A 23,413-nucleotide genomic window follows, 5' to 3' on the forward strand; every position below is an offset into this window, starting at 1 on the left:
TATGAAAACTGCAGAGAAATGTTCATGCTGCATAGGCCACCTGGCGACAACTAACATGTAGTGTGTCCCAATGATCAAAATAAAATGAAACTAGGACTAAGTTGCCAACTTACCAATGTGCACCGAGAGCACCAAAAATCGCCGTAGTAAGAATAGAGCCCGCTTCTGAAGTTGTGGAATATGTTGTAATACGCTGTGGAACTGCCCTCTCAGCGAGAAGAGAAATAGACATTCTCATTTCCTTGATCCTTCGCGATATAGCGGGTTAGAAACAATGAAAAACTTTTACGCCTACTGGCTAGAAGGACAAACCAATAAGAAAAAAACCGATTGGGAAAGGTGAAAACTTTAAACTACAGCAGACCGAAAAGAAGTTACCAACCGTAGAAGTATTCCACACATAGATCTACTTGCTGCAATGGCTACTGGGAAACACTGATTGAAGAGGAAAACTTTATAGAAAAAGTTATGGCTACTAGAAAACAGAACTTTAAGAGTCTGTTCACCTAGTTCACCTAGCTGGTGGACGAAGCGGGAGGTACAGGTGCAGGACTCCTTTAAGAAACCGCTTTGACAGTGGATGCTGCATAAGCGTGCGGTTGTCAACAGTATCATGCATCACTGATAGAGCTGCCAAATGAACTCTAACGGATGAGTAAGACAGACAAGATTTCGCAAGATGCAGAAGATATTCCAAAACATGCAAAATGGATACTGTTTGTGGAATGAAGTGGCGAGAGGAGTACCACAGAGTGAACCGTCGCCACTTTGATTCATAGGACTTTAATGTAGATTTCTGTCTGGAAGCAATTAAAACTTGAAGTACTTCCTGCAAAAATATCAAAGATGTTGCAGACCCAGTAACCACGCCATAAGTTTGAGTGACTGGGGGTCCGGATGTAGAAGGGTGCCTTGGTTCTGCGTAAACACCTAGTGAGATGATGGAATAAACGCATAAAGAAGGCTGAAAAACCCCTGCTGGACGTTGGCATCTGTCCCTGTCTCCGTCAAGACTGTTGCTGAACGGAAGAAGCAAGAAATGTTCGTGAGCCTGAAGGCAAAAAGAGATAGCCCTGAAGTGTCGCAGTGAGGAAGTAAGGCTGAAAAAAATGAGAGTCCATTCACCTAACTGCAGGGTGACACAACTAAGAAAAAATGAGTACAAACTCAAGAGTATACTCTTAACTCCTCCTTGGCGGATGACATAACCCATTGCCATGGCAAGGACCAACATAGCTCTCTCCGCCTTGTTTGTCAGTAGGGAAAACAAAATTCACCCGAAGGTAAACGAATTGCTGAGGTCCCCCAGAAAAAAAATATATACAAACAAGCTTCTGCCAAAAAGTGTACTGCACGAAGCATCCCAATGACAGAACTAAGGTTCTTGAGATAACTAGATGACACTTAAATAGTGCGATTGATGACCCTGAGATTCGCAATAGGATGAAGGAAAATTCCTTCTTGTGCATTAGAAAGTAAAATTGCATTCTGCAGAATAGAGCGAGGAAATGGCCGAAGGCCCAAGGTCACCAAGGAAAATATAAACTGGGATGTTTGCAGAGGAGACAAAAGACTGTGCGCCAACCTGACTAACAAAGAGAAAATCAGAGATATCTGATGAGAGATCAAATGAGAGATCAAATGAGAGGCCTGGCTACAATCACCACCCAACCTAGAGACTGTAAGAAATGCAACACCCGGTGCGTGACCTGAGAACTCTGCTGATAAGACTTTCTCCAATTAGGCAGTCGTCTAGGTAAGACTGCAATGACCCTAACAGCGCACTGAACATCCTCTTAGATCTATAAAAGAACGGAAGAGAGAGTACTGCTGAAAATGACCGGTTAATGCATAAGCAAAAACTAGCCATTCTCTGGATCCTGAGGAGAAGAGAAAGGGTGACCAAGGACACCAGTTAAATAGGGCTACAAACTCCAACCCTATCTCTATGGCGTTCCATAGTTGGGTAAGTTCTGAATATAGAAAGTTCTGAATATAGGAGTCCACCAGCTATGGTAGTACGCTCCGGACAGAAAAAATTGTCCAGTATGAACGTCTGATTCACCGGCCTGTAATTTCTTGGATCTCCCTAATCCACATACCACTAATCCACGTACCACGGTCATGCGTCCTCCCTCACTGAGATGTAGATTGTAAGCTCCTTTGAGCAGGGAACGTCCTTCTTGTTAATTTGTACAGCGCTGCGTAACCCTAGTAGCGCTCTAGAAATGTTAAGTAGTAGTAGTAGTAGTACCAGACTCACACCCAATAGATATGAATGTTGAGCTTGTTTCAGGTTAAATCACCGAACCTAGGCCCAGGGTCCCCGGTGTTCCTAGTGGTGAACAGCCATGGCAAATATTGTATGCGTTAGTTTGCAAAATTACTGCAAAGCCTTGCTTTTTGGAGCACAGATTCTGTTCGATACTCTCGTGAGAGGTTTTTTGTTTTTTTTTTTTTTTCTTTTCTTTAATGCTGTTCTGGCTGTAGAAAGGTGGACATTTGAGCTTCCCCAGAATGGGCAAAACTTATGTACCTATGCCCATTAGATATGAATGCTGGACTTGATGGACTTTAGGCCTTACCCAGCATAACCATACTTATGTACCTATGGTATAAATACACAGGAAGTGAGTGAATCCCACTTCCAATTGAAAGAACACTCTGGAGTGAAGGCGCATAGAATGAAAATGAAAAAGGACCAAACTTGGAAGTTACCTGTAACGAAAAAAGTGAAGTTGTGCCACAGCCACTTGGTGAGGCAGTGTAGACAAGGACTGTATCTGAATTCAAGAAAGCTTGATATAACATCAGGTCTCTAAGGAAGAGGAAGAGAATAGCAGATGGTATGTATAGGCATACTGGACCAAACCAGGATGTCTATAATCTGCCAATGCTGCACTGATAGAGTAGAGACAAACACGAGTAGATGGTTTGAGGACCGTCCACTATCTTTAAGTGAAAGGATGACTTTATTCTCTAAGTGACCATATGTCCTGTAAAAACCAGAAGAAAGCTAAAATGAAAAATGAGAGGCTTCAAGGCAGTTGGAAAAGAAGGGAAGGACATGAATAAAGCATGCCTGCTAAGGCAGCTGAGTGATTGGGAGCTTGGTAGACAGGACTGTCCCTCAGAGAATATGAAAGAGCTGATATATCCCCATGGCATCTGAACAATATACTGTATGCCTCTAGAGAAGGCTTCTTAAAGTCGGAAAAAGAAAACACTGTATAACACTACAGCCATTGAGAGTGTCTGTTAAGTTCTTAAAACACTATATAACATCATAGGCATGGAGTAAAATGCTTGAAAGGAACTAATATATTATGGTCAGAATTGCAAAAGTACCAATCAATTGACTCTTAGACAATGTAGTCCTATTCACCAGGGAATGAGAAAGACAGAAATTTACTCTATGCCTATAGAGAAAGTTTCTAAGTTCTTAAAACACTGTATAATACTACAGCTATTGAGGAAAATGCTTGAAATGAATTATGATATTATGATAAGATGTAGATTTTCCACCAGGCAATGAAAAATGACTGAGCACCAGAAAAAACTAGTGTTAACAGCCCCGTGATACATAGAAATTTAAAAGAAGAAAAGCTTGTTATATATTCATATATGAAAGGAGCCCCCTTTCAACCAAATATTGCCTGCTGATGTGAAGAGCATTTTAGAATACGCCGTTCAGCACATACAAAAGTGTACACATCTTGGAGCCAAACTGCTCTATGAACTGCAGCCTTACCTTCAGCAGAGAGATCCCCGACTGATAAGATGAAGGGAGAAACAAAATGGCCGCCGTTCGCTCCACTGGCCCTGTGGCGATCGTCGACAGCGCACCCGACACCTCCGAACAAGCGGAGCCCAGTGGAACGGTTGAAGAAACAACAGCCGGCGAAAAAAGGCCCCGAAAAACTGGAGGCAGCACCGGGACCCGAAGAAACCTTGAAGGGAGAGCAAAAATTTACACGTTCCGGCTGCGTGAACTGCGCGACGCTGACCGACAGCAGCTGTTTGAACTTTAAGCCATATCGGAAAAACAGGTGGCCGCGCTTACGCGGTTCGCACATTTCTTTTTTTTTTTTTTTTTCTTCATTTGTTTAAACTGCCGCCGCCAAAACGCAAGAAAATGGAGGAAATTAAATCTGATGAGAAAAATCGCTGTTTAAAGTCACAGATACTGAATATTTTCTGTTTGTTTTTGTTTTTTTTTTTTATAACCCCTCAATCATAATAAAACACTGGAGCTGCCTGCTCGCTAGAAGTCTGGGGAAAGAAAGGCTGCTTCTTTGAATTTCCTTTTATTTGATTTAATTCTTTTAAAACAGCTACCTGTTAAAAGTGGCTGCCTCTCCCAAAGACGGTACACCTTTCCAGAGAAAGGGACGGCCCTTCCCTGCTAAGCCAGGGAGATGGGGAGGAAGGGGGGTGGACTCGAGACACCCGAGTTTAACACCCCCGAGGCTGTCAAAGAAAGAAGAGAAAGGAAACCCTGTCAAGCCTCTAAATAAGATTCCAGGCACAGAAGAATTATCACAAATATCTGTAATTCTAAAGAGAAAAGGAGAGAGACTAATGGGCTCACCTTCCTACCTGCTGGGAGACTGAGAAAATACTGGGGCTAAGGTCACATGGCCAGGGCTCCTATTGGCTCTCTAGAGTCAGAGTTTTTCTCAGTCTCCACCTGCTGGTAGGCGAGCACAACCCATCAGTCCAATCCTGGTCTGGTCCGGAGGGACGCTAAGGAACAACTCTATAACAGGAGAGCTAAAATGTGGCCTCTGGCCCAATCTAAACTCCCCTGACTGCTGCACATGACTGACTGCAGAAGAATGGAAGCTTAAATGAGGTACCTACCTAATTATAGTGAGCAAAAGCATCATTTTGAAGCCTGCCACATCAGCATACCCACACCTCCCCACCTTATGAGTACCTGAGACACCATGACCTCTCCTCACCATCGATGGCATCCACCTTCAAGGAGGACTCTGTTCTGAAGTCTTGAACAGTGCACATTTAGGACTGATAAAAGCACGCTAAACCCGACTGACTTAAACTAGCTCCAAAAACTATCACCATAAAATGGCTCACATGGATTTGCTTAGCCCTTTTGAGAATGTCGGGCGGCAACCTACCCAATAACTTAGTGCCTAATCCTATCCTCATAATCTATAACCCACCTAGAAAAACCCTGTACTAAAAAACACCCTAATTATAATGTCAGATATCTACAAGATAATGCCAATACATACCATCAGAACACTACTATGGTTATAGACCAGAACCAAATGGCTAACATTCGACGGCCTAATATACCTTGCTACCTTTTACATTTATCCAAACAATTCTCCCCTTTGGAACACAAGTCTCAACTTACTTCTGTCCCCAGCATTTATATCAAACGCCAGGTCTGTGGGGAACAAGGCGCTCTTACTCAGGGATCTGCTAGAATCTTCAGATCTGGGCTTTATGTTTATCTCAGAAACATGGCTCACAGAAGTTGATAATCCAATACTGCCCCACGTCTACCCAGCCGGTTATGGTAATCTTCATTCTCCAAGACAGGGTAAAAAAAAAGGAGGCAGACTTGCTCTTATATTTAAGAGTTTTTTCCACATGTCTTTAGTTAGTTCTGGGGTTTTCACTGAACTGGAATACATGCTGTGCAAATTCTGCGATAGAAACATAGAAACATGACGGCAGAAAAAGGCCATATGAGCCATCCTCTGTAACCCCTAATTCTTCCTGTTCCTAAGCAATCCCACATGCTTATCCCATGCCTTTTTAAATTCTAGAACAGTCCTCTACTCCACAACCTCCACTGGGAGGCCATTCCATGCCTCCACCACCCTTTCTGTGAAATAGTACTGACTTAGGTTACTCCTAAGCCTATTCCCTCTTTTGTCATATGCCCCCTCATTCCAGAGCTCTCCTTCATTTGAAAAAGGCTCTCTTCCTGTGCATATTTAAATGTCTCTATCATGTCTCCTCTCTCCCTCCTCTCTTCCAGTGTATGCATGTTGAGGTTCATAAGCCTGTCCCTATAATTTTTGCGTTCAAGACCGCTTACTAATTTTATAGCCGCCCTCTGAACAGAATCTCGCTGGGACACCAAGGTTGAAAGCCATACTAGACAAAATTGCTCCATTTACCACTAAAAGGTCAAGACATCCAGAAATTCCCCATGGTTTACAGAGGAATTGTACATCCTAAAAAAAAAAAAAAAGGATGTCGACACCTTGAAAAGCAACAAGAACAAAGATAGTACTGATAAAATGGAAGTCTGCCTTCCAATGCTACAAAAAGAAGGTAGCAGACTCAAAATGCCAATATTAGAGCAGCCTAACAGTTAAAGATGATCTTAACAAGAAAAAAAAAACTTTCTCCTTAGTTAAAACACTAGCTTCCACTAATAAGGCTGAACATTCATAGAAAACATGTCCCACCACCCAAGACCTAGCTGATCATTTCACCAATAAGATCCTCAAAATTAAGTCCGAACTATCTAAAGCTACACCAACAGAGGAAAATAGTCCAACCCCTAGTCAAACTTAATCACCGGAGATCCCACAACCTAAGGACTCAAAACTGACCAAAACTGGAAATCTTGCCAACCACTAACAGTTGAGGATGTAAGATCAACGCTGTTGAAATGCTCCCAAGCCAACTGATCCCTGGATCAATGCCCAAAACATCTACTCAAATCCACCCCTATGGAAGCAGTAAACTGGTTACTCGATAACCTCAATGGTTCTCTTCCTCACTGATATGATCTAAATTGTTCTCACTCCACTACAGAAGAGACCTGGGCTAGACATATCACCACCTGCAACTACCGTCAGTGCAAGCATATCCTTTTTACTAAAGTATTAGATACCTACATTAGTAAACATCTCTCTTTATATGTGGAAAAATTTTCTATTTTACACTGGTCAGTTTGGCTTCAGATCGTCACACAGTACGGAAACACTGCTGCTAGTTCTAACTACATATGTCAAACAATATCTATGCAAAGGTGACCAAGTAATTCTGCTCCAATTCGATATATCGGCAGCTTTCAATGCGGGTTGGCCACAATCATTACTCAAAACACCTATCAGATTAGGAGTAACAGGGACTGTGTTCAAATGGTTCAGCAAATTCCTTTCAAATCAAAGTTATTCTGTCAAGCAAAACAACCAACTTTCCAACTTCTGGTCTCCTAACTGCGGAGTCACACAGGGCTCTCACCTATCCTGTTCAATCTCTTTATGTCATCCCTTGCCTCAATATATCTGGGACTTAATGAACTACTGTTATCCTATGCGGATAACATCCTGCTTCTGAGTGGAGGAGTAGCCTAGTGGTTAGTGCAGTGGACTTTGATCCTGGGGAACTGAGCTTGATTCCCACTGCAGCTCCTTGTGACTCTGGGCAAGTCACTTAACCCTCCATTGCCCCTGGTACAAAATAAGCACAATATATGTAAACCGCTTTGAATGTAGTTGCAAAAAAACCTCAAAGGCGGTATATCAAGTCCCCCCTTAACAGTAACATCATCAAACATAGATCCAACCAGTCTCTAGCAAATGGTATGACTGCTGTCAGCACCTAGGCACTGACCAATAAACTGAAATTGCGCAAAAAAAAACAAGGTCCCGTGGTTCCGAAATCAGAGAGTTGAGGACCTCCAAGAACCATAGCGGATGGACAACTCCGCAGAAAGAGCGATGCAACATTAGCCACGTGGTGGAGGCAAATGGAGCTGAGCGGGAAGGGGCAACCTGAAAAGACATATGCCGAAGGGCGATAGCCCGGTGTATCATCTGGTTAAAACTGTAACTTCAAAGGTGATTTTGTTTAAATAATGTATATTGTTTATAACTTTGTGGATGAATGGAAAAATGTGGGGTCTGTGAGAGGGTTTTAGAAGGGGGCCACGGGGAACACATTGGAGAGAGCGGCCCCATCGGAATGACACTTCCTTAGGGTCATAACTGGCAGCAAGGACTAGTAGCCAGTTGGGGGGACAAATGGGGGGGGGGGGGGGGGGAGGGTTAACTGTGGGATCTTGGAATGTAAATGGCTTAAACACCCCGGAGAAAAGAAGCATAATATAATCGGAGATTTATAAAATGCAGTGAGACATAATGTTATGACCCGGTATTAGTGAGCCCCTGTGCCCCGACTGAGCACGGCAGAGATGGAGTGAAACCGCACTCGGTCAGGCAGCCAGATAACCCCTAGCTTCACCTGGGAAGCGACCACCATTGACCGGGAGTTGAGCTCCCAGCTGCAGGTGGCCACCAGGACTTCTGGAACCGGCGGGGTTGCACAGCCGCTGACCAGGCTGGCAGGAAACAGACAGTCCAGAACTAGTACTCGAACAGGCAAAGAATAGTCAAAATCAGTCCAAACAAGCGTAATCCGAGAAAACTAGCTAGGGTCCGGTACACAGGAAAGCAGGAACAGAAGTTAGTTGGCGAACAGCACTCCGACAGCAACTCCTCAGAACAACTGAGGCCGAAGCAACAAAGGACTGGAGGCAGGGCTTTAAATAGAGCAGGAATCAATCCTAAACATGTGCAGCTGAACCAAGACGGCTGCCCCCATCAGCAGAGAAACCCAACCCTTCCTGCAGCCGGCCAACCCCAAAATGGCTGCCACAAGCTAAGATGCCCATCCCAAGATGGCCGACCTATCCTGGAGAAATACCACCAAGATAGCCGACTAACTCTGCCAGACCGCGCCTCGCTGGCCACGCAGGCCTGGAACGTAACACATAATTATGTTACAAGAGACGCATGTCCAAAAGAAAGATGAACGGTTAATACAATATAAAAAATTGGGCAAAAGTTATATTCTCGCTGATCCTAGAGGAGCGAAAAAGGGAGGATTGGCAATTTACATAAAAGAGAAGGTCCCTTTCGTCCATGAGCAAACGTACCTGGAGAATCAGGGCAGATGTATTGCTGTTAAAAGACGAATAAATCAACCAATTACACTTGTGAATATTTATGCGCCCAATGAAGGACAGGGAGCCTTTTTCGAGGCTTTGAGGTTGGAGCTAACCCAGTTTGTAGAAGGGGAAGTAATCCTCGGGGGCGACTTTAACCTGACAGCTGAACTTGATCATTCAAAAGGGAAGAAGGGTAGAGGGCAGGCCAATATAGCTAAACTACTGAGACTGGTTAAAGAGCTGGATTTGATTGATATTTAGAGGCTGCAGCACTCCGGGCAAAAGACCTATACCTTTTACTCACATGCACAACAAACCTACATGAGAATTCATTTAATTTGGGGTTCCCGCAATTTATGGGGTGAGGTACGAGATTCTATCATAGGGAATATACATGCATCCGACCATGCCCCAGTCTGGATCTCATGGAGAGGATTAAGGAGAAAAAAAAAAAGCAGCACATTTTGGAGGTTGAATGAATCCTTACTCGATGAGGCAGAAGCTTGTGAGGAACTTAAAGCAGTGGTACAGGACTACTTGCTTCATAATGATAGGGGGGATGTAACGGAAGGGACTCTCTGGGATGCGCTCAAAGCGGTGCTCAGAGGTCACCCGATTAAGAGGTGGGGACAAAAGAAGAGAGAGAGACAAAAGTATGAACTGGGAGTGAGGCACAGATTGCCCACTTTGGAGGCCCAACATCAGGAGGGGAACGGCTCTAGGGTTTCCCGAGAGTTGAGGGAATGCAGGGCAGAGCTGCAAAAAATACAACTTAGACAGATGGAATACCATAGAAAATTAGTCCAACAAAAGTTTTTTGAATACAGCAATAAAGCAAGTAGGATGTTGGCACGTAGTTTGCGCCAGCGGATAGTGGGTAACACTATTACTAAATTAAAAGGAGAAGGAGATAAACTGCTCCACCAGGATAAGGAGATAAGAGAACATTTTGCCCAATATTATGCAGCTCTGTATTCTAAGGAAACAACAGCGTCTACAGTGGAGATCCACGGTTATTTATCAGGGTTGGGCCTTCACAGGTTGGCAGAGGGGCAAAGGGTGAGATTGGACAAGCCTATTACATTGGAGGAGGTAGAGGGGGTCATAAAGGGTTTGAAGGGGGGTAAGGCACCAGGACTGGACGGATATACAGCAAAGTTCTATAAGATATTGGGAAAGGTGCTGGGGCCCCCCTTGGTAAGGGTAGGTAATGAATGCTTCACAACAGGGAAGTTGCCAAAGAGCATGCATGAAGCCAGGATTTTGGTGATTCCTAAACTAGGGCGGGGCCCAACAGTGTGCGGGTCCTATTGACCAATATCACTTATAAATGTAGACATTAAGATCCTGGCCAAGGTAATGGCGGAAAGGATCAATAAGTTCCTGCCCCAGTTAATTCACGAAGACCAAGCGGGTTTTATACCCCAGCGGCAAGTAGCCGATAATATTAGGAGGTCACTGAATATCATCTGGGAGGCCCAACACCGGGAGGAGACCTTTGTACTGTTAACAACTGATGCAGAAAAAGCATTTGATCGGGTGGAGAAGAACTCTCTGTGGGAAGTGTTGGAGGCAATGCGGTTTGGTCCAGGGATCTTGACGTGGCTCAAGGGATTATACAAGGCACCGGTGGCCAGGATAAAAGTAAATGGGGGGTACTCGGATCCAGTCAAGATACAGAGAGGCACATGGCAGGGCTGTCCACTCTCACCCCTACTGTTTGCTATGGCGATTGAACCACTAGCTCAAAAGATAAGAGCATCTGCACACATAAAGGGGCTCCGCATAGGAGAAAGGGAACACAAGATAGCACTGTTTGCGGACAACGTACTTTTCTATGTGCAGCGCCCGAAGGAGACATTAGCCCACATTTGTAGGGAGATTAGAATATTCAGTGGGGTGTCCGGCTTTAAAGTTAATTACGACAAGTCGGAAGTTCTGGGAATAACGGCACCCACATCAAATTTTGAGGGAGTGCTGCAAAACTTCTCTTTCAAAAGAGCGAGGGTCAGTTTCAGATATCTGGGCATACAATTTCCCCGGGCCCTGGTACAGCTCTACAGGCTAAATTACGAACCATTGTTTAGAGAGCTTAGGAACGATAGGAGTAGATGGAAAAATGGACTGCTATCCTGGTGGGGCAGAATTGCGGTGGTTAAAATGAATCTGGTCCCTCGACTGCTGTTCCTTCAAACACTGCCGTTGGGGGTCCCTAGTGGGGCGCTGAAGAAATTACAAACAGACATATCACAATTTGCCTGTGGGGGGGGGGGGGGGGGGGGGGGGGGGGGGGGGGGGGGGGGGAGGGCTAGATTGTCAAAATGAATTACGTGGGGTGGAGTGGAAGAAAGGGGGAGGGGACTGACGAATATAACTTGGTACTACCAAGCAGCACAATTAAAACAGGTGGCAGAATGGAGCAAGGGACCGAGGTCGCAGGTGGCAGCCCTAGAACAAAATCTTGAACCACAGTGCAATTTGGAAAGGGGCCTGTGGGGGGGGTCTAGTTTAATGTCTGCCCCTAAATGAGGGAATGTCAGTCCTTTCATAGTTCATTTAGAGAACTTATGGGACACACTGAAATGTAAATTTAGGAGGGGGCATAAACTTCTACCCTAGCACATATTATACAAGAAGCTGAATTCCCCACGGGACAAGAGGGAGGAATTTTTCGGGAATGGTATAGAAAGGGTCTGTGGAAATTCAGAGATTTTCTGTCTGATGGGAAAATGAGAGAATTTGGGAAGTTGCAGAGGAAGTATGAACTGTCTGAGACGGATTACTATGCATACATGCAAATTAGGCATTATATAGGAAGGCAGGAGTGGTTACAGACAGACCCGAGGAAACGTGAAAAGTTGGAAAATATTTGGGAAACCTTGGAGGGCAGGAGAAGGAGCATCTCCAAACTCTACCGGTATATTAGAGGAGATACATTCACTAAGTTACCATACATGAAGGCATGGGAAAGGTACTTAAAGATTGAATTGAGTGAGGGAGAATGGGAACGGATGTGTACGGAAGTGAAAAAAGCATCTGTGTGTGTATTAATAAAGGAAAATGCTTATAAAGTTTTAAGTAGGTGGTACTATACGCCGGACAGAGTGAGGCATATGTATCCGACCGCCTCTGACCAGTGCTGGAGATGCGAAGAAGAATGTGTGGTGGGACTGTTCTCTGATCCAGACTTTCTGGATAGCGGTTGCTGCACAATTGACATTGACTTTTGACACCCAGTTTCTGCCAGAACCAAAGTGGTGCCTGCTGGGATGGGAAAAAAAAAGAGGCCAGAAATGGCAGAGGCGAATTAAGAGAATATGTCTGGCAGCAACTAAGTTGGAAATTGCAGCCCATTGGGAGCAACAAGTAGGGCCTAATATCTTGGATTGGAAACTAAGACTCCGGGTCATAATGGATCTTGAGAAATTGACAGACCGAAGAACTAGCAGATACAGACCTGATGCGCAAGAATGGACAAATCTAGAACGAGTATGGATTGGAAACTAAGAGGGTGGAAGAGGTACACGCAGCATCACCCCAAGGGAGAAAGGGCAAAATGACGTTAGTAGAAAAGGGAGCAACACGTAATTATAGATTGCTCAAAGTGTGGTTAAAGGGTGTAGAATTTCATATGTTGGTCCTTTCTGGCCCAAATTCACCAGATGTAAAGTTTTTTCAGAGTCTGATGCAGAGATGTATGGCCTTCTCAAGTAATCGGCTTGGTGGTTATGGGAGACTTTAATTTGATATCTGATCATACTATGGATTGTTCAGCGCATGATTCCCCATACTACACAGGATATAGATCAGACACGTTTCAGATGTTCTCTACTACACTTAACCTAGTGGATGCATGGCGAGTTCTGCACCCAAGCGAACGAGATTATACGCACTGCTCTAGAGCACATGGTACGCAGGCGCGCTTGGACTATGTGTTAGTGGATAGACTAACGTTTACGCATATTCGATCAGAACAAATAGGTCCTGAAGAAATCTCGGATCATGCTCCTGTGTGGATAGATCTGGAGATGGCTGAAGGTTCTAGGGGAGGAGGCCCGGGCTGGAGATATCCCGCATATATGGCTAAAGATCCACAATTTCTTCAACATGTACAGTTAAAATGGAAAGAATACATACATAATAATGCAGAGCATATAGAACAGCCAATGTTATTTTGGTCGGCATCTAAGGTGGTGATGAGGGGAGAGCTTATAGCCTATGTATGCATGAGAAAGAAAAAAAATGATGCGCAGCATATTACAACTAGAAGAACAATTAAGAAAAGCAAAGGCACACCACACTCGACAGCCTTCTAACTTGACATTAGAAAAAATAAAAGCGGCCCAGATTACACTCAAGAAATTATTACATGAAAAAGAAACGCATTCCATGACATATCAGAAGTATAAATTATATAGATACTAGGAAAAAATGCCCGTTTCTGAGTGCAATGAAACGGGCGCTAGCAAGGGGCCCCTCCCTCCGTCCCTCGGAGCTACTTGCGTTACTTGTTCAGGGTTCGCGTTCGCCTCGCGTTTCTGCCCTCAAGTGTTATAGCTCCGCCCTCGATGTCATGACGTTTTGACGCGAGGGCGGTGCAGACACTCCAGGGCACACCGGATATCTCGAGCGCCTCAGCTTCCGTGGAGGCTTCAGAACGTTGGGGTTGCCTTTTATATAGAGAGATGGTAATAGACCTGGCCGGATGATGGCCAGACTGATAAAAGGATGGGGAGGACCCAGAACGATCGAGGCGCTTAGGGATCCCACAGGAAAAGTAATTACAGCACAAAAAAAAGATAGCAGAGATGCTCACGACTTACTTTGCCTCCATATATGGAAAATCAGAAGAGAAACAAAACGTCAGAGCAGAGATCATAAAATACCTGGAACAGGCAGGGGTCCCCAAACTAACCACATTAAATATAGAATCCTTAAATACCCCCTTGCAGATGGCTGAATTACAAGCAGCAATAAAGACAATAAAACCAAATAAAGCCCCGGGACCGGACAGTTATTCCGGGGAATACTATAAAACACTACCAGGCGAAGCACTAGGGGCGTTGTTGGCCTATTATGAAGTGGTTAAAACAGGATCATTTCCGATACATGCCAACACGGCACTCATATCCCTGATTCCTAAGCCGGATAAACCTAGAGAACAAATGATGTCATATAGACCTATTTCATTGATTAATGTAGATACCAAGCTGTTAGCAAAAATAGTGGCAGAACTAATGGCGATAATTCTCCCCCGAGTAGTAAGCTTTGAACAGGCGGGATTTGTAAGAGGTAGACAGCCTTCGTTTAACATCCGGCGTCTGTTGTTAGCAATGGCACACTGCTGGGTTGAGAAGATCCCCTCTCCAGTGGTGAGCTTAGACACCGAGAAGGCTTTTGACAGGGTGAACTGGACTTATTTTTTTCATGTGTTAGAATTTATGGGATTCCAAGGGTGGTGTATTTTATTTTTGTTACATTTGTACCCCGCGCTTTCCCACTCATGGCAGGCTCAATGCGGCAGGCAATGGAGGGTTAAGTGACTTGCCCAGAGTCACAAGGAGCTGCCTGTGGAGGGAATCAAACTCAGTTCCTCAGGACCAAAGTCCACCACCCTAACCACTAGACCACTCCTCCACTCCACTTATGGAGGCAATAGAGGCTTTATATAAAGAACCACGAGCAGCATTGCTAGTGAATGAGATAAAGGAGCCGGAATTTCCAATAGCAAGAGGTACGAGACAGGGATGTCCCGTCACCTATCCTGTTCGCCCTAGCCTTAGAACAACCCTTATTACACACTATGCAGACTGCAAGAAATATAAAGGGGGTAACAATGGCACAAGAACAGATAAAAATCTTGGCGTATGCAGATGATCTATTATTGATATTGGCTGATCCCACCAAAACTTTAAAATGTATGTTGAGCACTCTGGAGACTTATGGACAGTATTCTGGGTTCAAACTGAACTTTAATAAGTCATGGGGGATGCCGGTGCAGCCTGTGGTGAAGGAGACATGGCGAGGGCCTTTCCCTTTCAGCTGGGCCACAAAATCTTTAAAGTACTTAGGCGTTATGTCCCATCAGATCTGAAACAACTGTATGACATAAATGTAAAAGTTTTGTTGTCCGCCACAAAGCAAAGATTAACAGCTTGGGGGTCCTTGCCTATATCATTATGTGGGAAAATAGCATTGTATGTTTATTGTACCTAAGTGGTTATATGTTTTTCAAGTGATGCCGATGTATCTAACCAAAGCAGACGAACGCCAACTGAATAAATTGCTACGTAAATTTTTGTAGAATGGGAAAAAAGCTCGTTTGTCCTTGAGCTCGCTAAGCATTCCAGTTGAGTATGGAGGATTAGGACTACTTAATATGCGATATGTAACAATATCATGTGGTATTCGACATATCAATGACTGGTATAGGCAAAGATCAGATTATTCCAACACCAATTTAGAACTCCAGATGTCCCCACATGTAAGTGTCAGCAGCCTATTACATACACATGGCGGGCGGATACCTGAGGTGTTACAAATTTCAGGTATAGTGTCTGCAGCAAAGGCAACTTGGCCCTGGATTTGTCATCTGCATAATTTTTCTCCATGAGTGACACCATTCTTACCTATCTGTGGTAATCCAGCGTTCCAGATACATGTGGTCACAGAGGAAGGAAAAATAAAAACATCTGAAGAACTTCAAACAGAATATCATATTCCAGCGAGAGAACAATGACATTACATGCAATTGGCACATTATGTTCGGAGCCTGCCGTAGACGTCTCTCACAGAGGATGTACGAGAAGAGTTATCCACACCATTTTCTTTTGAGGCACAGCAGAGAGTACCCCTGACATTTCACCACCGACACATCAGAGATACGGTGCCTGAGATAGACTATAAAACATTGGCGGATAGATGGACACATCTTAATATCTTGCTTTCAGATGCCCATCCAAAGACATTAATATTGGGCATACGTAAACGTACAAGATTTGTGGCACACTGGGAACTTTGGTACAAATAGGCACTTCATATGTTTATATCTCCACGCAGAGCGTTCCATATGGGAATGTCGCCATGGAGTGCTTGTGCTAAATGTGGGCAGGAGGGAGTGATGTTGGGACACATGTTTTGAAACTGTAAAAAGATCACAGGACTTTGGAAAGAGGTGATGTTGCAGGTCTCAACATGGTGGAAGTGTCAGTGGTATTACGACCCAATGCTTTTGTTTGCACAGCCTAAGCTGGACTCTGCGATCCCAAAAGGATATTCATAAAACCTGTTACCAGTATCAGCTAAACGCGCTGTGACTGGCTGAGAGAGACCAGGAGGAAGGGACATCCAAAAAGTTTTGATTTGGACATCCTCGCACGTCCCAATCCTGTTGGGGGGGGGGGGGGCGCAAGCTAAAAACAACCTTGGAGGGGACTGTTGAGAGAACTGTGCTTGTGGTCAGTTCAGGCAGGTAAGAAAAACAGGGACGTACTTTTTTTTTTTTTTCTTCAGAGAAGTCCTTCTCCTGATACATTTTGGATGTCCCTCCCTCCAGGTCTCTCTTAGCTGCTACTGGTAACTGCTAAACACGCTGGGATTGGCTGAGAGAGACCTGGAGGGAGGGACGTCCGAAAAGTATCAGGAGGAGGACTTCTCTGAAGAAAAAAAAAAAAAAAAAAAAGGACGTCCCTGTTTTTCTTACCTGCCTGAACTGACCACAAGCACAGTTCTCTCAACAGTCCCCTCCAAGGTTGTTTTTAGCTTGCGCCCCCCCCCCCCCCAACAGGATCGGGACGTGCGAGGATGTCCAAATCAAAACTTTTGGATGTCCCTGCACGTTCCGATCCTTGGGGGGGGGGGGGGGGGGGGGGGGCCAAGCTGAAAACATTGCAGGTAGGAAAAACACGTCCAAGAAGGACGCCCATCACAAAAGGTAAAGGAAGATGTCCAGCTCGTGTTAGAGGTCCCTGATAAGCACTTGGATGTTTTTTTTCTTCACAGAAGTCCTTCCTAATTGCCTGATGTAAGCCTGCCTTTAACATGCAAAGCAGTAAACAATGGAAATGTTACACAAGCTGAAGAGCAGTAGCACTTAAATTAACTGGGGCTCTTTTCAGCACTCTTTCTCTTCTGAGGTTCTGGCTGCTGACAAGTTTCCTGCTCGTCAGGGATGTCTTTTTTTTTTGTTGTTGTTTTTTTTGGAGTGAAGGACGTCCTTGGCATGCGCAGAGCAGCCGGCATAACGCTTGGCTACTCTGCGCATGCTCGACTGGCCTCTGAGGGAATAGAGAATGCAAGTGAGCTACAACGAGCAGCTCGTTTGCATTCCCTTTCCTTGATGCATTCCCGCTGCTTACCGATTCGCTAAGGAATCGGTAAGGGAAGGGAATTAACGATTGTTTTAGTGCATCTTCCCCTGAGAGCCAGTCACGCGGTGCAGACAAAAGAAGATCTTATTGTGCTGCAGCAGCATTAGCAGACAATGAGATGAAAAGCAGGGATGGGTGGATGGCTAACTGGAGTTGCATCAAGTTCACTAGTTAGTTAACAAGATAGAGGGAGAATAGAATTGAAACTACTGGGGATTGAAGAGGATACAGGGGAGGAGAGTTTGAGCAGGAGATCAAGGTAGGGGGGCATGAACTTAAGGATAAAGGTAGATACAAACTGTGGGACCCAGGCTGCATTGACAGGTGAAGTCAAGAGACAAAAACCTCATACACAGCAACTAGGGAGTTGCTAGCATCTTTGCTGACTGGGAGGGAGCCTGGTTTCTGCCAAGACAGTACAGCAGCACATTAAAGGCATAATTTACTTAAAGTTCTCTTTCGCAGAGAATGGGAAAATGTCTTTAATAAATCAGGTCCTTTATAAACTATGGCAGACCTTGAAGGCAATGTTCATCCCTCTAAACTTCAGTGAGGAAACTTGCAAGAGAGCCACTAGCTCCTAAGTTTTAGGCTGACTCCTGGTTTCAAAAGAAGTTTGTCAAGGCCTACTGGAAAGGGTAAAAACAGGGAGGGAGGAAACAAGAATTGTGAATATAAGCTCACAGTACCATAACTCAATAAACACAAAGGACCACAAGAAAATCACTGAGGTTAAGAAAGAAAGACAGGAAATAAATGAAAAAAACAAGTGAACACATATTCAGGAGCAGAATTCAAGAGAAGAGTCAAACACACACAACTTGAGCTTCTCAGAATAAGCAATCTTAAAAATTAGGACACAGCTGAGATTAACTCAAAATTAAAAGCATTTTAAGAGATGATGTGGCACTTTTCTGAAGCAAGTTCAAGGCAACTACAATAATTCAAATATATTGTCCATACCCATAGTCAGTGAGATGGTTATGTGGTCTTGCAAACACTTGGTTTTGTTTGGGCAGCATATATGAACAGTCCTTGCAGCATGTACACATCTATATATGACATCAAAATGTTGAAGGTATATATCATTGTTAGAAGAATAAAGAAGGTATTTTATAGTTTATTAGTAATCTTGATATACCACCTTTCACATGTGTACAAAAGGCAGATAGCAAAGAAAGGAGGCACAGCAGTAGGAACCCCCTTCACAACACTAACCCCCAACTTCACTAGCTACTGTGCCCTTGGCCTCCAACAATATAATAGTTTTGACTGTATTGGAGGCAGAACAATAGAAGGCGGGCAGAAGGGTTGTCTACTTTGCTTTCTAGGATAAACTCAACTGGAGTGCAAGCCTTGGAAAAGTCTGTTAGGCATATTTTATAGATATAGGTACATAAAAGTCAAAGCCTCCACCATAATCACCAAGGACAGCACTTTTCATCTATGTCAAAGGAAAAGGAAGTCAAAAGCTAGGGGCTACATACTCTACACTACCACAGCCACAGCCACCCCCCCCCACCTTGCTGACAGTTGAGTAGCATCAAATGAATAGTGCAGAAATTCAAGCATCTCCTCCTTCACTCTCTTCTATACATGAAATATCTTTCCACGGCCTAAAAATACGGGGGGGGGGGGGGGGGGGTGAACACCTTTCTCCCCCTCCCCACTCACACAAAAGCCACATCATGCTATATTCTCAGAAAGCTGGCGAGTCGCCATTGTTAACTTTCAACTCCCGACCCATTTATTTTTATGCTGCGTGCACACGGACGGTCACTCACTTTTTCCACCCACACCCTCACCCCGTGGATCTCTGTTCGTTTGGCGGGGGGGGGGGGGGGGGAGTTCTACAATGTCGAAAAGCATGAGCTGGGCTGTGTGCTCGCTGAAAATTCCATGTGCTTTTTTCTCACGAAGGCACCATAAACAACCGCCACTGGAAGCGCCTATGCGCGCGGGACTGCGGCGGGTACGTACCGTAGAGAGTGCACGAGCTTACTCCCACTGTGGGCGTGCGGAAACGCCACTCTGGTGACTTTGCCCACGCACGCACGAGGCGCTGAGCGACTCCTCGGCCTACACAGCCCAGGGCTACATAAATAAGAGGGCAGAGAGAGGCGTGGGTGCTATAGACGGGTAGCATGTTTATATTTACAGTAACCTTATACTCAATGGTTCCCTCCCTCTCCCCCCGGTCGTTTGCCGCCACTTTCTTCGCGTAAATCCTGGCCTTGCTCTCCGCCAAGAGAAGCAGCTTCCCTCTCCCTCGCCTCTTAACTCACTCAAACTCCGCGATAGGAAGCGTCCCTCTCCCAATGCAAACGCGTCAACAGCGAGAAATGAAGGGGCAGGGGCACCTTTGGATGCTTTGACCCGAGAAGCAGCTCCCAAAACACACACACTCTTTTGTTGTTTATATGTGTGTGTGCATATCTATTTTTTTTTCTCGGAGTAAAACTACAACACAACTGCTCTTCCGCCCTGATTCATCTACCCGCTCCGGGAAAGGAGCACGAGATTACAGTAGTAGTCTCAGACAAAACGAACCCCCGAGGGCTTTATTTTTATTTATCATCCCAAGAGCCAAAAGGCAGTTAGTTAACAGTGTCACTCTGCACCGCCCCCCTCCCGTCACTCCAGCTCCAACAGATTCTTCTCAACGAAAGCCGATAATGCCTCCCATCCACGAAACTAAACACCTCTCGACAACAGAGGATATACTTTGCCTCCCCCAACCCCATCGCATTAGGCTTTGAGAAGAAGGGATAATCCAAAGTGAGGGAGGGGGAGAAACATGGATTAGTACTAAAAACATTAGAAAAACCTGGCCTCGTCGCCTGCTCTCTCTTGGATCCAGCTCGGTTCGGCTCTTCCTTTCAGAATTGTAAGGCCGCAGTGGCGATCGGTACCTTTAGTGCTAGTCGTACAGTCTTTGCATTTACCTGTTTTCCTCGGTAAAAGAGCCGCTGGCGATCCGGGCTCACGTTGAAGCTTTCCTGAATCTTGGCCCTCAGCCCCTCGATCTTGGTCAGCCTGGACAGATCATCTATGGTCCGGGTCTCCGTGCCGTCAATAGTCCGGACCTGGATCCACATTGTACGCGCTTCTCTTTATTTTTTTTTTTTTGCCCCTCTAAGATCTATGTATTCCTCTATTTATATATATGTATATGCATTTATATATTAAAAAAAATACACGGCGCGACTGCTTACACAACCCAGAACGTAAAAACTCGTCTAGCTTTCTCTTATCCGACGTCCAAAAATAAAGAAATCTAACATGCATGGGCTTTTAAAAACGCGCTTAAATAATTTGTAAAATGACTGTAACAATATACTTGCTGCTTTAATTTTTTTTCTCGTTTGCTTTCAGTCTTCAACCCTGGGAAGCCATGTCTGAGCTGCAGGGAGTGTTTACTAGGAACTGCTCTCACATGGGGGTCACGGCGCCAAGCTGAAATCTCGCGAAAAGAAGAAGCTGCAGCAACAGGGCTGCTCGTTGTTACTACAGAAGCCGAGGGCTGGATTAATTTCTCTGATCTTCCTCCTCCCCTTTCCATCCGTCCCAATCCCTCCTCGCTGGGACTAATTTGCCAGAGTTTGGGGCTTACATTTGTCATCCTCCCTTCCCAGTCCCCATCAGCCACTTTGGGCTTGGTTTTATAGGAAAGATTGCAACATGCCTGCCATTTTGTTTGGCAGTGGGATACCCATTTGCCACCTACTTTAGAAAGCTTTTTGAGACTGGATGAAAAGCGCTGAGGAGAGAAGGGGCGGGTTCAGCCTACTGAAACAAAGAAATTTGGTAGGAAAGGGCAATTTAAAAATAGCATTTTAAACTTTAAAAAGGGGGGTCCTCACTCTTGGTTTTTATTTTACTGACTTTAGAAACCCTATGTATTTTGAAAACATTGTATGACGATTGCAGATTATAAACCAAGAAAGATGTTTATGTAAAACTAGAAAAAAAATATCCTGCTTGTGTGTGGGCTATCAGTAGTTGAGGGTAGGTAGTCTTTTACTAAAGCTTAACTTGAGTTATCTGCAGCAGGGCCCATAGGTATAAAATAGGTATAAAATGGGCCCAGCTGCAGGTAACTCCAGCTAAGCTTTAGTAATAGACCCCCCTGAATGAGGTGCCTTTGGAAAGAGCAGCATATGTAGTGTTGTTCAAAAATAGTATTTTTAGGGGCAAACAAAACAAAAATGTTAAAAGTATTGTCGGTGTCCTGAGGTAAGGTAAAGGTTCTAAGGGAAAATAACACTGGGAAATTTTCTTTTTCAGAGTACAAAGTGCAGTGCTAGGCATGTAGCGTTTCTGGAGGAGAAAGCATTGGCTGAGATCCCTTGCCAATAGTACAGAATTAGTACAAAAAAAAAAAAGATAACTTCCAACCCAAAATCTACCAGGAGAGAATCTTGAATATAGGGCCTTAAGATTCCACAGAAACATGCATTTTCTCTCCAGTACCTATTGGCAGATTGCCTACTGTTAAGTACTAACTGTCAAGACCACATCTTGCACTGGTATTCACTCCCATTGGAGTGATTTGCATACAGTGAAGGTGGCTCTTGAGAACTGGGATTAAATGCTATAAACATAGTGCATGTAGCAAGCAAAAGCAATGCAGATATGCCTAAGATATCTGGGCAAGGTTTGACTACAGTACCATAGTGAGAGAAGTTTTGGTGGGATAGTACAGTAGCCCAGGCTTGAAAAGTATTTCAAAGGTTATAATATTCCACTTTTTCATCAATAAGTGAAATTAAGGATCCTAAAACAGTACAATACATTTTATACTGCTTTTCCTAGAAATAAACAGTGGATTTTCCTCAACGCCATCTTAATAATGGCTTATGGACTTTTCTTTTAGGAAGTTATTCAAGCAGGCACAAAGAAGTAGCGTGATCAACAGGACACTTCCAAAAACCACCAGGTAGATGAGAAGTTATTAAAACCTTTTTAAACCCCGCTAAGCTAACTGCTTTTACCACATTCTCTGGCAGTGAAGTCCAGAGTTTAATTACACGAGTGAAGAAATATTTTCTCCAATTTGTTTTAAATTGACTACTTTGTAGCTTCATTGCATGCCCTCTAGTCCTAGTATTTTTGGAAAGAGTAAATAAATAATTCACATCTACCCATTCCACTCTACTCTATAATGACTCCTATCATATCTCCCCTCAGCCGTCTTTTCTCCATGCTGAAGAGCCCTAGCCACTTTAGCCTTTCCTCATAGTTGTCCCATCCCCTTTATCATTTTCGGCGCCCTTCTCTGTACCTTTTCTAATTCCACAAAGGTCCTGCTGGTCCTGCCTCCTTTAATGCATTCTGTATGCGATTTGCTACTCATCAATTTGTCAAATTGCCCCATTACATCCTCCTGGTTTACAGAGATTTGATTCAGTTTATCTGACTCATCAGCTTTGAATGCCATTTCTGGCACCTTATCTCTCCCAAATCTTCCTCGGTGAAGAGCGAAGCAAAGAATTAATTTAATCTCTCCTCTATGGCTTTGTCTTCCCTGAGGGCCCCTTTTACCCCTCGGTCATCTAGTGATCCAACAGATTCTTTTGCTGGTTTCTTGCTCTAGTATACCTAAAAAAGTTTTTACTATGTGTTTTTGCCTCGTACACAATTTATTTTTTCAAATTCTCTCTTTGCCTTCCTTATCAGCACTTTGCATTTGACTTGCCAGTCCTTATGCTGTTTCTTATTATTTTCAGTCGGATCCTTCCATTTTCTGAAGGATTTTCTTTTAGCTTTAATAGCTTCCTTCACCTCACTTTTTAACCATATTGGCTGTCATTTGGCCTTGGCCTTCCTTCGGCCTTTTTTAATACATCCTATATAATAAAACGCACCTCCAACATTCTGAAGGTGACTGCATGGCTGAGGCATTCCTGCTCTCTGTATCCATCTCCTGAATTGACATCACGTACTTCTGGGTTCGTCACAAGCAGAAGTGACCAACCACACGAGGTTGGTCGTACCTCAGGGTTCTGTTCTTGGTCCCCTCCTCTTTTCTATCTACACTTCTTCCCTTGGGTCATTAATCTCATCCCATGGCTTTTTCTACCATCTCTATGCTGATGAC

General features: G+C 44.3%; 1 protein-coding gene across 4 annotated transcripts in view; it reads right to left on the bottom strand.

The window, feature by feature from the left end:
- The window catches only part of UHRF2 (ubiquitin like with PHD and ring finger domains 2), a 414,897-nt gene extending 393,927 nt beyond the window's left edge, over positions 1-20,970 (bottom strand). For 2 of the 4 annotated variants that reach the window (XM_030193783.1, XM_030193782.1), the window contains exon 1: positions 20,259-20,739. In XM_030193783.1, the coding sequence (XP_030049643.1) occupies positions 20,259-20,411 (153 nt within the window). In that variant the 5' untranslated portion in view covers positions 20,412-20,739. Of the gene's footprint in view, positions 1-20,258 lie in introns of all 4 variants that reach the window. The other 2 variants (XM_030193781.1, XM_030193779.1) reach the window with 2 other exon arrangements.
- Positions 20,971-23,413: the final 2,443 nt, after the last annotated feature.

The sequence above is a fragment of the Microcaecilia unicolor genome, chromosome 2, assembly GCF_901765095.1.
Source record: "Microcaecilia unicolor chromosome 2, aMicUni1.1, whole genome shotgun sequence".
In the NCBI taxonomy this organism is placed as follows: Eukaryota; Metazoa; Chordata; class Amphibia; order Gymnophiona; family Siphonopidae; genus Microcaecilia; species Microcaecilia unicolor.